The sequence below is a fragment of the Strigops habroptila genome, chromosome Z, assembly GCF_004027225.2.
Source record: "Strigops habroptila isolate Jane chromosome Z, bStrHab1.2.pri, whole genome shotgun sequence".
In the NCBI taxonomy this organism is placed as follows: domain Eukaryota; kingdom Metazoa; phylum Chordata; class Aves; order Psittaciformes; family Psittacidae; genus Strigops; species Strigops habroptila.
Window position 1 is genome coordinate 38,615,813 of NC_044302.2, and position 17,474 is coordinate 38,633,286.

The 17,474-nt window shown below is 37.3% G+C and overlaps 1 protein-coding gene across 1 annotated transcript in view; it reads right to left on the minus strand.

Annotated features, from left to right (window-relative positions):
• Nucleotides 1–16,197: 16,197 nt before the first annotated feature.
• PRDM6 (PR/SET domain 6) overlaps nucleotides 16,198–17,474 on the minus strand; it is a 71,835-nt gene continuing 70,558 nt past the window's right edge. The window contains exon 7 of the mRNA XM_030512749.1: nucleotides 16,198–16,312. Within this exon, the coding sequence (XP_030368609.1) occupies nucleotides 16,198–16,312 (115 nt within the window). The remainder of the gene's footprint in view (nucleotides 16,313–17,474) is intronic.

Consider the following 17,474-nt stretch of genomic DNA (forward strand, 5'->3'; position numbering starts at 1 on the left):
TGGAGCTCTAATAAGCTTGAGCTCCCTTATCTTGGCCAGCTCTGAAGTTGAAACTTGTGGAGTTTTCTTGGCCTTCCATCCAAGTCTGACCTATCCTCTGAGAGTATGTGGATATTTTTGGCTTTTTAGAATATACTGCACAGATCAGAGATCAGAAAAATTACAGCTGGCAAAAACCTTACCTCATTTAGCCTGTCTGACTGTCTGTGAAGGATCGTTCCCTGAAGTTTGTTTTTGTAGTATTCAAAACACAATCTAGAACTAGTGAAAAGGGGAAAGTTTGTCCAGAGAAGTCTGACATTTAAGGGGCAGGGTTGATTTAGAGTATTTTTTGGTTGTTGTTGATGTTTTGTTTTGTCTGGGTGAAATGCACTAGAATTTAGACAGCTCTCCAGCACCTCTCTGTATACCTAGGCAGAAAAGAAGATTTCCATGGCTATTTATTTTTATGATAGCCTGTGTTTCAGACAGATCTGAAGTAACTGCTAACTACCATCTGAGCTGATTTTCATCTGAGGTGAGAATTAAAGACTGCTACATGACATATAAATAATGCTACATGATAGGGGCGGTAATTTAGTATTTGCATTGCAGTAGCACTTTCCAGTTCATCAGAATATACAGACACACATGAACAGTCTCCAAAACAGAACTATAGCAATAGCATGGCAACAGCAGTTTAGACAGCATAATGTAAACAAAACCACCCAAAACAAAACCAAAACAACTTCCAAAGTGCCTGCAGATGCTTCTAGCTTGGTTGCTTCTAGATCACTCAGGCACCACAAGAATGCAGCAGCACTTCAGGTAGGATCCCACAGTGCCTGCCTAGAAAGGGGCGGTTTAGGTAGTAGAAATCCCTTAGGGAGCCTTGTTGAGGTGGTTTTCTCCCTGTTTTATTCTACTGTGTGGAGTTTGCAGACTCAGCCCTCTGGATCCTTCCAAGCAAATGGGTGGGTTACAGACAGCGTGACCTTGGTCTGACGGGCTGACGAGGGGAGTGATTTATGCAACCACTGTCATGTCCTCAGAGATTTGTATTAAACTTCCTTTTTGCTAGGTCAAAACTTAGAAAAACTGAGAAAAATAACTGCTATATTTCTGTTGTTTAGAATTGTAGTTCCAAAGGTTAACATAATGTTTTACAAATTACATGAGCCCTGTGTTTTAGTTGTTTTTTAACAGGTCTGATTCTGCTTCATTAACTGGCTGCTCCTGGCATAATGCTTTCACCCATCAAATTTACCTGTTCTTAGCTGCCTTGAAAGAAACTCCAAACCATGAGTAGTAGTTAATACTTCTCTCTGTACCACATCTGGTACTGCTTAAGGTTATGCATAGTCTCTTAGCAGAGTCATTTTCCTTTCTGCAGTACAAAATGAAACATATTGATTATAATTTGTTTCCATTCCCTTTTATCTTTTTTTTTTTTAATTCAAAACTTGGAAGAAAATATTCAAAAAGCATTTTTTTCTAGTTTTTTCTTAGTTTCTGTAACAAACAAATTTATAAGAAGAGTAACCTTGAATGAAGGCGAAAGGATAAGTTTCGTTGTAGTTTTGCCAGAAGCATGTTTTCCCTTATGAAAATCCTTTAATAATCTCAAAATATTGGATAGAGATCTTACAGTTAGGGCACAGAATATAAATCCAAGCATCCCTCAGAGTTCTGCAGCATTATGAACCAATCTAATGTTGCTGTTGGGGTTAGCAGATGATTTTGTGAAGCACGTGCATAGCTTTCAATAAGGTGGAGTAAAGGCCCTGAGTCAAGAAACGTTGTGTTACCAACAAATGAATACAGCTGCAAAACTCTGAGTTATGTATAAAGACTTAGTGAAATCAGTGAGAATTACTTTGCTCCTAAAAGAGGGTCTGTGAGGGAAAGCAATAGGTGACAAAAGTTCCTTCTGTCCTATGACCCCCACCAACTCTTTTTCAGTTTTTCCCTGTTTTCTCAGGTTTTATTTAAATTATGACAGATTTAAGGATCCAATTAGTGTCTGTAATAGAGCTGCCATCCAGATGATTAAAAAGAAAAGAAAAAGAGTTTGCTTATTAAAGTACTGGTTTTATGTTACTTTACATTTGGAATTAGTTGTTCTTAATATCTTTTGTCCTCTGGCATTGTAAGGAAAAAATAACAAGACCCTTCCAATGATAAGCGTCAGCCAAACCTGAAGGAGATGGTAGCACTACCCAGCTCCCACATCAGGTGTCTGCAGCAGCGACCCATCTGACCCTGAGGTGCAATGTGGTCCAGGCACTTACGGCTGCTTTTTCCTTTCTTCATCCCTCTCCTTTAGGTTTTCCGCCTCTGCACACTCCAGCCACATCCCCGTTCCAGATGAAAAACGAGGCTAAAACTGTGGCATGCACCATGCAGGACACCTATCCCTGACATAGCCTGAAGGACTGTTCTATGCTCTAATAAGTTAATGAAAGCTTTGAACTGAGTTTTAAATTATTTTCTTCTGTCACATTAGCTTTAAACACATTTCCCAAACAACACACCTTTCTCATTCCTTCAACATATGGAAAAGCTTTCTTCCAGCCCACTGCCTACACATTTCAATGGTGTTCTCCAAACTGTTTCCATTTTTATTTCTTAATCTGTTCCCTATTTCTTATGTCTCCCTTTCTGAAACAAGCACTTCTCTTGCATCACATTCACACCATCACCAGTTCTCCTTCCCCTCCTTGCTGCCCTGTTTCGTTCTGTGAGAGGATCCCCAGCTGGACCTTGGGACTAGGAGAGGGAGAGGGTGACTGGCAGGCTTTCACTGTGAATGGTGTCTGAAAGTGCTTTGTGCAGTTTGGACAGAAAATGAGACTAAGCAGAAGAAACAGTAAAATGTTGCAAAAATGGGGACTGTATCTTCTCAATTAATTCCTTTACTTCTGTCTTCCTTAGTGACTATGAGCCTTAATAACCTAATTAGGGAGTGTGGTTATTTAAGAACAGTTTTCCTGGCACGGACAAATAGCAATGTTGGGATGCAGCTATACTATTACTTGGCCTCATGGCTGGTGATTTTCCATCTCTAATGACACATCCAAGAATTGCCTATTTTGATTGCCAGTTTTCTGTAATAGAGAGGATGGCAAACACTTCTAAAGTGTGATTTTCATGGAGAGCAGTTTCTTAATGTTGTTAAGTTTATCTGAAAAAGAAACATAAACAGTGAATAAGGCCCAAATGTCTTTCCAGACTACCCTCACAGAATGACAAGTATGAGCACCCAGTACAAGAGGGTGTGTGCCTTCCTTTCCACTGTGAAACTGCATTTTCTGACCATATTTATCATGGATATAAGACATTTAGATGCCACCAGCATTACCCTATGGTTCATTTTATTTGCAGTACCACAGGATGATGTATTTGGAAATATCTGCAGGGAACCAAGAATTATCAGGAAGATTTCGCAGAAGAAAACGAATTATTTAAAGGAGCAGCTGAAATGTATTTCTGTTCTGAATGTCCCCTAGAGCCTGGCTAGAAGGGACATTCAGCCCGTAAATATGGACTAAACTCTATTTTCATAATTGATTTGCAGTTCATCTTTAAGTGCTAAAGAGACCAGGTGGTTCAGCAGAGACTGCAGCTTGATTCCTGTAAAACAAAAAGACTCTGGCATGCTGCACTCAGGCAAGTTATACCATGGACAGTTAAGGCCAATAGGAATACATGTAATAATTCTCACTCCATCATTTTCAAACATTAGTGACTTACAGGCCCTGATCTTAGTTCTGAATTTGCCTTCTTTTTCATTGATTTTGTGGTATATCTCATGCCCATTGCAGTAAATTACTGAGATCATAAATGGTGACTCATGAAGCTGAGAGTGAAATCAATGCTATTGGGGAGAAAGAAATTAATAGATGCTGTTGGACGATCTTTGTGTTTTTCTGTATCTATCGTGTGAACCTTTTCATTGCACATGGGCCTCAGGAAGACCTGGGTTGTGACTGCAAAAAATATCTCTATGGCTCAGAGTTCTGTTGCAGCTCAGTAAATGCAGAGGGGACTGAGGAAAAGTGAGATACCTGGGATTTCCGTCATTTTTAGGAACTTCCCTGTTTCTTAGGTAACAACTTGCTGCTGGTTCAGTAGTTGTAGAATTGTACTCCTTTCAAGAGTAGGCCAGCAGAAATTGAGACAGCATTATCCAAGGCAGTTATAAATTTCAAATAGTAACAATAATAAGGTTGACCTATATTTAGAATATGTTTCTTCTTTGTCTTCTGGGGTAGGGGAATCATTACTGTTGTTATACTTACTGACATTACTGCTGAAGCACTCTTCATACTACCCGAATGCCTGGCATTATCTTTCCTTAGGGGGCTAAGTAACTCACAGCAAACAATAGTGGATCCTTTGAGAAATACTTTCCATATTGCATAGTATACAACTTGGGAAAAATGCTTCACTAACTTCAACCACAGTATGTTTTTTAAGGAGGAAAAAGTGATCCAACTAGGGCTAAAGGAGCTTGCATGGACTTACTATATTAAAGGGCTCTTTGATAGAATTAAACCAGTTCTATTCGTTGGCCATCTAAAGGCTGCCTTTTACCACAGACACCACAGAACAACATCATTAGTTATATGATGTGCAGCAGTACAGATTGCATTGATTTGCAGTTTGGTAACTGTTAGTGTTTGGATGGCTGAGTGCTGCATTGACACAGATACAAGGCTGACTGCTGGAGTAAGGGCTTGCCAGCATGAATGTGACATGAATCTTTCATAATTCTCATCATATTAAGAGACCCTACAACAAGTGGTACCCAGTTGCATTCTGCTAATAACAGTGTCCCTGCTGTAATGGGATAATGGGGTTTTAAGTATTGAAAGGTCAGTCATAAGGCTCTTAGAGATGTATGTACCTAGCAGGGACAACAAATAAAAGTAACTCCAGGTACAGAAAGGTTTGAGGTTTAAGCAGAGAGACTATTTCTACTGAGCAGGAGCAATATCTGAAATAAGAAGATTGGGTACCAAAATGACACCATTTGTTGCTGCTTTCAGTATTTTAATGTTGCCTCCATTGCAGTGGTCAACAGTGAAACAGTACCTGAATGGGAAACTGCTTAGTCACACAGTGACCCTCTGATCAAATACAATACAAAGTGCAGCTCCTGAAATTATCAACTTTTGTAAGCCATATAGAGAAGCATTGTTATAGAAAACTTGCCAAATCTATAGGGCCTTTTAAATTCTCAAATAAGAAGCCTAAGGAATTTATGACTGTGTTGCTAGATGTGGAGGCCAAGTAAACTCACAATGTTGATCTTAGTTGTGTTTAAATTTCTCCTGCCTTCTGGCACTTTGAGCCGTAGTGGCAAGAAATCATCTACTCCTAGCAGCATTAGGCATTTGGAAACACAGGGGTACCATGGAAGAGCAGTATGAACATAAATTATGTCACACAAGTGGTCCCAGAACTGGTGGTGGGTAAGTTTCCTCTCAGACAGTGCAGATCTGTAGTGACATGGGTGGGCACAGAAAACAAACAGCCCCTGAGCAAAATGTGGAGCCAGCCCCTGGTTTACCAACTGTCTGCAGGAGGCTGCAGTCATTTAAAACATTGTTGCAAGGAAACAAATAAACAGAAAGCTTGAGCTTCCAAACTTTGGAGTTCCTTGCTGAAAATACGATTGTCTTTTTCAGATGATTGGTATTTAAAGTCATTCTTTGTTTATCTGTATATACAAGCCCATTTTAAGTTTGGGATGGAATGCAGTATGTGGACTTTCTCTTCCATGCTTTTAATGGCTTTGCAAGTTTCACATTTAGGAGAGAATCTAGCCATCTGGGCACCCTGTTAGGGATGAGAACTTACTGAGCGCTCAAAGATCCTCTGGAGCAAAGCAGAAGAGCAGTCGGGGCACAACCACCCTCTCTGAGGCAGCATGTGCTGGATGGAACCTCCTGGAGCAGAACAGAATTCACCCGTCTCTCTTGGAAAGGTTTTGGTTAGAAGAAGCTTATTTTTCATTCCTTTATGCAGCATTTAATTTTAAACGTAGGGTAAAGACTGTCAAAAAGTCCCGAGTACTACTGTGTGTAAGAACAGCAGCCAGATGATCTATCGTGTGGAGGATTACCTTGATTTAATGCAAGGCAAAATGCAGTTTGTTGAACCCGGAGACAAATGAAGCACTTATCTGAAAAGTAATTTTAATGAAAAAATTGTGTGATATATATATATGTTCTTCTAGTGAAGCTTATTAAAGTTAGTTGGTAAGATTTCTTGGTAGAAAGTTTCCTTCTTCTTTTTGTGAACACTCGACTTTATCACCTTCTTCCTTTCCGTTTCCGTTTTCTTTTCACTTATGAAAAATTTGGATCTTTTGAAGAACAAAGACTTAATAAAGATTAGGGAGAGAGAGAATGAGAATAAATGCCTGAATATGTACCTGTGCTTTCATAGGGAAGAGAACTTGCCATCCATGAGTTAAATAGATCAGTAAGACTGTACACTACAGGAAACGCTTATTAAGAAAAATGTGTTAGGCAAAAATAGTATAAAAATCATCATAGGTTTTGATTGCTTAAGTATAGCATAGATCTTCAGTAAAGTGTGATTAATTTACTTGTGCATCAAAGTAATTTCTTAAAATCATTATAGATCATACTACATTTCCAAGAATGATAGTGAAAACACTTATTTCCATGCAATCAAGATTTTTTCCTGGCGCTTTTTATTTCTTTTTCTTTTTTATGCCCCGCCCCCCAAAAGACATTTTAGCTTGAAAATTCATGCTTATCTTTCCTTGTTACAAACTCTTGTTCTTCTTCTATGTGCAGGACTTCAATAACAGTGTCTTAAGGAAGAAAAATGCTCTTTGCCCTGACTAAAATTTCAGCTGATTGCCTCAAGAAAAAAAACTAATTACTGAAATTTTATTTTTTAATGAAATGAGATCTAGAATCTATCTATATTTTAGTAGAGTAGTCTAAAAATCTTCAGTAGCATGGATTGTTATTATTAGTTTATCCCATTTCTGAGAATCCGTTTATTAAAATACATTATTATGGTTAGGCAGAATCACACATACACTTTAGTTGATATAAAGAATAATCTTTCTAAAAGTTCTCTCAATGTATCCTTCAAACAAGAATACGATGACTGCAAGAATAGGCCAGTGAGGAAAAAAAGGGGTTTGGTGAGGCTGTGTTTATTGTTCAATAAATCATAGTCACTATAAGTGACCTGCTGACTTCAAGTTCTTGAGGTCAAGGAACCCTTTGCTATTCTGCAACTTCACCTCTTTGCTGAACCTCTTAATCAAAAGTGTAAAGCCAGAAAGAACATCAAACAATCAAGAGCTGGATGATTGGATTGGTTATTTTAAATGACTGCAGCTATGGTTGTGACAGATTTGGGGATAGATTGCATCATCTCAGCCTCACTAAGTAGGTTGAATAGGTTGAGCATTTTGTGAAAAACAGCCTCCCCCCCAAAAAAAAAAAAATTAAAAGAAGCTATCACTTGAAGGTACTTTGACAGACAATTAATTTGCTACATATGTAAAGGCTGCAGGGATTAAAAAAAATTCCTGTGTAGTAACACCTCTGCTTTGCCCCAACGTAAATGAAGGATAATTTTATTGGCTTTACTATATTAACATATATTTGGTGCACTATTTTATTAAGACTTTAATCCTAATTCAACTTGGTAATCTGTATTGGTTCTTGTGATTTTATCTGTGCTGCTAATGACACATTCAAAGGTGAGAGGGATACAAACTAGAGTACAAAGAAGTGAAGATCAACCATATGTAAACAGTGACACAGATTCCCTTTCTGTTCTGCAATTTCTGAAATGTTGTTTCAATTATGATAAAAATCACAAAAGTAAGCAAGAATTAGGCAGATAGATAAAACCAAAATCAATTTATTGATAATTGCCATGAGGTTGCTTAACTTGGTTTTAGTTAATGAGCTAATAATAGAAAGGAGGCTATGCTGTCCTTTACTGGAATGGAAGAAGACCTGTGAAGTTTTACATCTGAAGGCAACCTAAAAGCATACTGAAGTAGCCATGAGTCTGCCATGGGATTTTGTGGGCAAAGAGCCTGTGTACTTGGGCTGTTGGCAGAAACGGAGCTAGCCAACAACCTTATTCAACACAGAAAAATCCTAAACCAGAAAGGTTTAAAATTCTTCCACAGTCTACAGTATGACTTAATACATATGATTAACTGCACAATGCAGCACCTTCATTAGGACTTGACTTGTGGTGAATTAAGACCATATGACCGTGCAAGGCGGAAAGAGATAGATGATCTTTGCAGCCACAGTAAAAAGTAAAACAAGAATTTAAAAATCAACAATGTTACTAAGAAGATTACACAGAAGAAGCAGTTATTAGACACTATGAAGAAGAATCATTTGTAGTGTACAAATGGTCATAATTCTGTGCTCTAGTAATTAAACCTAGACAGAGATCATGTCTCAAAATACTTTTTAGATGAAAATGAGCTCTTGAAGAACAGGAATCGTGCACAAAGCAGTCCATTCTATGGCTAGTTTTTTAAATTCTTATTCCCTAAAATTTATGGAAGAAATTATCTTTTTTCCCCCCCTTTCTTTTTTTCTGCTTTTTAATCAAGCCCTCTACTTTCCTAGGAAGTAAATCCTGAGAAGGAAAAATGTGGAGCAATCTGAACAATCTTGATTTAAAATGTGCACTTGGAAGATCTTTCTCTGGGAGCCATACTATTGACACAGAGCAAAGAAAAAAACAGCAGGGTGGAAGGCAGATACAGTATGTGTCTAAATTTCCTTCAGAGCTTAGATTTCCCAGATCTGCTTACCTCCATTAAAGAATAGTGCAGCCTCCTTTCTATCATTAGATTGTTGAATAAAAACAAGTTAAACAACCTGATGGTAATGAATCAGATGATACTCTTTTCAGTTGTATCTGCCTCCCTATTCATGGCACATATATCTTCATCACATAAGCAATTTCAAAAACTGAGATGGGAGTTACTTGGTGTTCTTATCACTAACTGATCAGACTACTGCAGCATTTCATTGTGCAGAAATACAGTGCAGTATTACAGCAATATATTATCCCCATTCTTTAAGATCTTATGTGTAAGCAGAAGAAATTGGCTTTCTATGTTTTAAAGCAAAAAAAAAAAAGAAGAAAAACTCAGGCAAGCATACAGACATTGCAAGTATGGATCAGCGCATGCATTTAATCGTACTCTTTTTTTACTCAATAGAAAGTTGGTTTTTTTAATGAGAATTTTAATTTACTAGCTATCTAATTACTTTTTATACCGTGGGAAAAACCAGAAAAGAATTGCCCCAATAAAAGGCTAATGAAAAAAAAAAACAACTAAATGGCTTCCACAACAATATTTGATCACTACTAGTGTGTGTTGCTATAGGCCAAGATGTTCTTGGCTCCCTAAAAAAAAATTCCAGGTTGAAGGCTCTGCATGACTATTATAGTTTGACTCATTCTATTGGAGCTGAAATTATAGGAAAAAAAAAAAGTATTTCTGTCACTTCTTGTGCCAATATAAACAAATACAAGTTCTTTCCTTAGTCATTTGCAAGATTATTTGGAGAAACTCTACATATGAGAAGAATGATTGAATGCAGTAATGTCAGGGGGGAGAGAAAAATAAAAGTATAATAGACGGAAATGATGAGAGCCAAGAGGGGAGGGGAGAAGAATAAAGATTGGAAAAGATTTAAACCTCTGAGAAAGTACTGTTAAGACTCATCTGCTGTGGTTGGTAGAGAAGAAGGCATCTGAGAGAAAGCTAGAGTAATCCAACTATGACTACAAAAGATGGCCTAGGATTCACCAATATGGCTTTCCAAGACTGTAGGTATCTATCAAGTTATGTTATCTATAATAAAATTTAAAAAAAAAAAAAAGGAAAAAAAAAGGGAGGAAAAAAAAACCCGTCCTCTTCCCTACCCCTGTCCTTGGACAAATTCCAGTCATGTTTGGATATCTAGGTTTTCTACAGTATTGGTTTGTTGGTGTCCTTACTTACGTGGATGTGGAAACGAGCTGTGGTTGTGTCTAGGTATCTGTGGTCTCCTTAGATGATTTTATGCAAATTATTCAGATTCAGAGCAAAGAAGCTACCCACGTCTGTCTCTTGGTCGGGGATCTACCTCAGGATGGCCACCAGGAAGTACTGAGGAGAAAGAAAAATGCCCCATCCGATGCACTGTACTGTATGGATCTTATTCTTAGGCACCTAATTATTGTTATACATTGGTTGGTGTATATTTCTGTTTCATCAGACAACTGGATACATCAAGCAGCCTGTGTTATTGGTTTAGTCAAAAAGGCTGTCAGATCCCCTGTAACCATGAAAGATGAGTTTGGCCAAGTTTGCTGTCAAAACATTTTGCTGACTGTCCTGTAGGAAGTAGGAAAAGAAGTGAGTCTGAGGCTGGGAGAATTAACATTCAATACATGGAGTTTAGAGTGCGGCTTTCAACATCTGTGTATCAGCAGTTGGATTTGTAGTGTTAAGAATTCACTGGGCTTGTTTTAACTGGCAGATGCTCAGTGGTGCCCAGGAAGCACCTGTAGTGTGTGCGTTGACTTGGAATGCTGCTTATCTCTATATTTGTTTGGGAGCAAGTGTCCTTTTCATTTGGTTCAAAAACCCAAACAACCAAACAGTAAAATTGAAGATGTTTTGGTCTCTTGTACTTCAACACTGGACTGATTCTGCCTCAGATCTCTGTGAACACATATAGAGACAAAAGTAAGAAGGCAGCAAACTCTAAGCCCTTCAGCCCAGCTAAAAATTTCAGTAAATGAAAAGAAAAATATTAGCAGACCTGAGCCTCATGCTTTCTAAATCATGCACCCGAAGAGTTGCAAGAAGGTGAACCCCAGGACTCTTTTACATCATAGATTGGGCCATGAGCCAAAGGACTTCTCCACCCCATTTAGACATTTGTGTCTCATTAGCTCATGACAGATTATGTGGGTTTGGCGATGTAATATCATACAGCGTGACTCAATACAATTTCTTGTTATAAAGAGTTTTCCTTGAATGTATAGAAGTTTGCCTTGAATGATTGACTATCCCTGCTACTTGCAAACCAGCAGGCAGTCTGCTGGCCAATTTACCTGAGTGTTTTCTCAAGTACAGTAGTTTTGCACAATTATTCTACCGTGGTGGTTCTGGTGCTTGTGTAAAAGGTCATATAAGATGAAAAATGACAGAAACTGACATATTTTTCTCATACTCCAGTAGTATTTTTTCAAGTGGAACAAGGGGTGACTTAGTGAACTAATCACTGCTCTTTGACATATACAATGGCAGGGAAATAACATTAAAAATGGCACTGGAAGGTCCATTGCAGTAGAACATGGTTAGTGCTTTTAGCTTTGTTTTTAGAATGGTTCTTTAAAAATTAGCTCAGACATCACTTCAACTGGAATTTTGAAATTCTGCCTTAGTCCACTAGATGGTGATCCTTGTAAATCAGGATTCAGGTAACTAAACAAGGCTCAGGTCGTCAACCGTAAAAAAACCCCACTTCAGTATGTCGAATAGCAAAACTTGGTTACAATGTGACACAATTTGCATCATAAACCTATACAAACAAATAACAAAGCATGGCTGGGAAACTGCTTGGGCATAAGACTGCACGTGCCCTCAGCATTACATCAATGGGAGAATTGAGATACAGTCACCGAGAAAAGTGAACTTGATCTCACCCACTTCTCACTGCAAATCACTTTGCAACATCCCAGCCGCAAACCCCTTTCAAAAGCTCATAATGAAAGCTACAGCAAGGCACTGTTGTTGTTTGAGGCTGCCTTCAATACACATGCATTTAAGCGTATTTGGTTTTCTGCACAGCATGCACAAAATTCCGTATGTGATTTTAACATAAGACAAAGCCTAAAGTTACAGTAATAGAAATGTTTTATTAATCAAATATATTTACATTTTTTGTCTTCTTTTTAAATGTGTGCCTGTTATCTTCATTTAAACACAATGTAATCTTTACAGTTGATACCACAAGAATACAGCTACATGCACGATTTAATTGGTCCTTTGCAGTAAAAAAGATGCGATTTTATGAAGTTTAAAAAATGCAAGCAAGCTGTTTACCTTTCTAATTACAGTGACATTATTATTTTTATTACAACAGAGGACCCCTTCAGCATACTCTACATCTATTGGCTGGATTTATGAACTTTTTTAGATTGACTTAATGATGTCAAAAGTTCCAAAATCTAGACAAAATATAAAAGAAAAGATTTTATGCATTCCCATAATATTTTATTTTCTGGAATCTCATCCACAGATAGGACTTGGGTGGTACGGAAGAGTGCTCTGATTGTAATTAAAAAAAAAGAAAAAAATCATAGCAACTATTGACTCTCAAAAGCAATGAGGACTTAATTTTGGACTTTCACCTATTTATTTGTCTGAAATCACATCATTTTGTCAGCTATGAGACAGAATCGCATAACATAACGGCACCATAAAAATAATAAATAGTAATTAAAAGGAGAGATGATGTTTCCAAAAGATATAAACATTGCTGCTTTTAAGTTTATAGTATGTAATGTGCTGTAATTATTACATTATTCCCAACTCAGGTTTCTTTCATGGGAAGACAAAGATCACGTTTCGGGTCTATAACTGTAGGTTCATAAAGGACCTAACACCCTTCTGAAAGGAATGATCCTACGAATGTATAAAAGTTAATTCCACACTGGGAAAAAAAAAAAAAAATCAGAACTAGGCACAGTTTTTAAATATGACTTCCAATGTATTCTAGGTTGGACAAAAAACCAAAAACAACAACAACAACAAAAAAAAAAAACCAAAAACAACCCAACCCAATAAAACAAAAAAAAAACCCCAACCAAAAACCCCACAAACAAATCCAAAAAAACTCAAACAAAAACAAACAAAACCCCCCCTCCTCCAGGTTGTATTTATTTACCATACTACAAAACAGAGACACTAAGTGCTTCAGAAATTCTGAAATGCCAGGCACATAATTACTACATTTAAAGGTAATTGTACCACACTTACTGCTTCAGTTTACTGTGTGCAAACACATACTGTATTCATAATAGACCTAAATGTATGGTTGTTCTGTCGATACATGAACACTCACTCAGCATTCAGCCAGTGCAGACAGGAACTAGATTCTGTTTAGTCCAAACCTACGACATATTTCAGCTTGTCCATGTTAGTTTTACATTTGCTACATTGTAACAGAATGCCAAATGTTGTTTTTGGGAAAAAAACCACTATGAAATCATGGATTTTGGCTGAATTGCTTTTGTATGCTGCCCAATCTGTTCTGAAAGTGCCATGTATAAAATAATAAAATAATTGAAATTGTGCTTAGGCATCTGGCACAACAGAGTGATTTACACAAAAAGAATTACTGGAAGAAAGAAAGTAAGTTCTGCACAAATCCTACTCTGGTGCATTTTTAAAAAATCCAGTAAAATCTTGAAATAACTGATCTTCACCTCATACCCATTCAGGAGAATATTTAGACACGTTTAATTAAAAACATATGAATAAGCCTATCTATATTCAGCAGGGACCTTGCAATATCTGCAAGCATATACTTATGTGCTATTTGCATTACTGGATTCAAATATAAATCCCTTCTGCAAGAGTCAGGCTGCTCTGCACTACCACTAACCACATGCTGAACAGGAGAGCACATTTAGATAATGCAGTAGCACAAACCAGTGATCCAACAGATAGCTCACATTTGCTTTTCAGGGAATATCATATATCTTTTCACACTTACTCTATTTATAAATTTGTGCCCTTTTTTTGTTTGTTTGTTTTGTTGTGGTTTGTTTGGTTTTTTTTTTTGTTTTGGTGAGAGTATCTATTTGCTTGCAGAAATGACCTACAGCTGCTGTTCAAATGTTAACCAAAAGCTGGTGCCCCAGCAAGATGTTACTTTACATTAAGTAAGTCCCTTAGATATAGAAGGTGTGAACTACCAGGCATGAGGGTTTGAAAGGTTTAGGATCAGATTTTGTTTTGTAATGTTTGATTAGCCTTGCTAGGAACAGAACAATGTTCAAATAGTCACCTTTAAGTTAAAATTCTTCCTACCCAGCTTCCCATGCTTCTTTGAACCTAAAAAACAAACAAACACACACATTTATATAGTAGTTATGAATTTTTCATCATTTAGAGGAAAAAATAGGGTGAGTGGAAACAGAATTGCTCGCTCCCTGTATATCTGCACTGAGAAACAGAACTGAAAAACTCACAGGGCCAAAGCCTCTTACTGAGATAATCTGGTACTTGCTAGAACAATGACAAAAATATCTTCTTTTTTCCCAGAATGCTTTACATTTGTAACTGCCAAACACAAATAATAGAGTAACTCCTGAAACAATTTCTTGCAAAGATTTGGAAACTCCAGATTCTGCAGTGTATTTTCTGCAACAAGACATCCTGCAATAAAACATCCTAAAATAAGGGTGTCTTAGATTGTACATTCTTTTTCACATGTATTTGAATTTTACTGTATGTTCTTTTTCTGCTTGAGCTTTTTGCAGAATTCATAAATGGTCTGAACCTGTTATTACATTTGTGGCTGATTCTGCCTAGCCCTTTACAGAGTTGGATACTTAATTCTCTATATATTTAAAATCATCCCCATAAATGTTTTTAAAATATTTAATATAATCAAGTGAGCCCTTATGAGCCACTCAGCATTTCAGTTTTGGTGCAAAACTGAACGAATCTGTTTTAATCCCCATAATCTCCACAAATTTATTTTGCAGTTTTACCTTACAATACAGCATGACCTCAGAAATGTTTAGGTTTGCTTCTTGTTGGTGGTTTGGTTTTGGTTTGGTTTGGTTTTGCATTTTTTTTTTGGTGGGTTTTTGTGATTTTTCTTTTTTTTTTCCTTTTTTTTTTTTTTTTACATTTTTATCAAACTACAGCTCTATCATCGAGACAATCAATATATAAACAAACACTGCTGGTCTCTACAAGGGAAAACCATTCTTTGATTAGACAAAATCATGAAATCTGAAATACATCAAGGATAAAAGCTTGAAAAAAGCCAGTATGGAAATTGTTAAATTGAACTGATGTAATGACATCTGAGCTTTTTACATTGATGTTGGGAATATTTTGGCATCCTTTCATTCACGACTGCACCAGGCAAATTTCCGTGAAGCGAATACTATGAGGCCTCCAAGCCATTTACAAAGTATGTGAGTTCAGATTTAGCTTTTGTTTTGAAGCTCAGCCCAAGTATGTTGAAAGTTTCAACTAATACAGGAGCATTTTCAATTTGATACAAATCAACAGAGTAAAAATGTCAATGGTCTACAGCCTGGACTTCTGATCAGTTTTCCTGTTACGATTTACACATAGACTGGAATCTTGAACGTTTAAAATACTTTCTACTGCCTCTGTCTTTCACAGCTATTAGACTGAATTTGAGAGTTCTATTAGTTTAACATAGCTTTCCTACTGGCTTCTTTTTATAATGTATATTTGCAGATATATAACATTCCTTTTTTTTTTTTTTTTCCCCAGAATATCTATGCCAATGCAATGCCATTGAGTGAAACTACTTACACGAAAAAGTGCACACAATGTGAGGCATGAGACTATGGAAATGAAATGCCCTTTGGTCTGAGGAGGGTGATACTGACCCAGATACAGCTCTTGATCACTTCCCATCCCACACAGCAATTTCTATTATAGCCATGTCAAGATCACCTTAGCCCCAGCCCAGCCAAATATAAGGATTATATCTGGGTCCTTTGAGTCATGCTACAAAAAAAGGTGCAACAATAAACAAGTCCATGTGCATTCTCAGTCATAACTACAGGCAGAAGAACCCTTGAGATTCCTCACTTTGGCATTAAATAACAATTATAAAGGCTTCTAGAATTAAAGCAATACATGGTGGGACTTGAAATGTTAACAGTCCCAAGTAACTTGTCAATTGAAATAAGACTTATCCCTAGTCATAAATAAATAATCTCTTTCCTGGTGTCACTTCCATGCCAGGATCAATATCTCTTAACATCTTACTTATTTTATTACTGCTTTTGGTTTTCTGGGACTGATTGAAAGTTGCTCAGAGGAAATCTTTGGTTTTGCTTAAGTGTCCGTGACATTTAATCATGACTTTCCTTGCAGTTTAATTCCAACCAGTCAATCAGTTAATCCACTTCAATCGATTCTGTGCTGTCTGTTATTGGCTTGCACTCATTGGGCATCCTCTGGTGTCGACTCAGCTGGGTGGCTTGTGTGAAGCTCCTCTCACACCTCTCGCACCTGGTGAAGGCAAGAGAGAAAATTGAGACCAGGGAGCTGCTCTGGGGGGGGGGGGGGGTGATGGGCTTTGTCTCATCCTGCCTAATCAGAAGAGACACTCAAAAGTGGCTTCGGATTTTACTGGCTCAAGAGGTTTAATTGGTGGCTACTTCCAAGGCCTTGATGCCTATGATGGGACAAGGCCTGTCTGATTCAGAACAGAGGAATCTGTCAATAGACAGGGGTAAGGTGATTTCTCCAGAGAGGCCTGTCCTGCTGTAGCTCTGATCACTGGCAGCTCAAATAGATAAAGAACAAAAAGAGATTTTTAGGAGTGAGCCATCAAAGAAGCAGCTTGTGTGCAGTTTTCTGCTCTGTAACCCCTAGGAGAAATTGATGACAAATAGAATTTCACCTTCTGCTAATTTAAAATCTACAATTGCCTATTGGAGGAAGAGAAATCACAAAGCAATAATTGTTCAGTGCTAGAACAAGAGAAAACTCTTTGTTTATCTGATCTGATTATGCAATGGGGTTCATTTTAAATAGGCAGTTAGTGGTTACTTAATTATCTGAAAACATCCATGCTATTTGAGAAATCTGTGTGTTGAGCAAGAACTCATAAGAGTCACCAGCGTTTGCTTCACTGTCTTTTATGTTGTCTCTCTTTTTATCCTGTCCTTTCTTTAAAGAACTATAATCTGCAACAAAAATAATCTGTGAAAAAATGAACAAAGCCATTGAATTTTGGAGGAGATAGGATGTGGGTTATTTCTAGCTTGGGATGAATCCCCTATCCCTGCTCTGAAAGAGAATCTATTGTATTTAATCTCCCAAATACTGCCCTCTTAATTTGCATTCTGAACACTAGGTAGGGGTGTTTGATGAGTTGCAAATATGGATGCAGCAGATTCTTCTTGTATGGCACTGGCTCCAAAAGCTACCTTTGATTTAATGGTGCGGTGTGATGTTTTATCTTCAAAGAAGATTATTATAAAAGCATCACTACGATGAATTCTTCACCTTTAAAGGAGAAATGAGGAAAACAAAGGGCTCAGCTAACTCATATTCATCTTTCTCTCTTCAGTGATGCGGATGATAAAAAGTGAATTGTCACCGATCTATCTGCTTACAAAAATAAAAAAAAAAAAAAAAAGATATTTACAAATATGCATAATTCTAG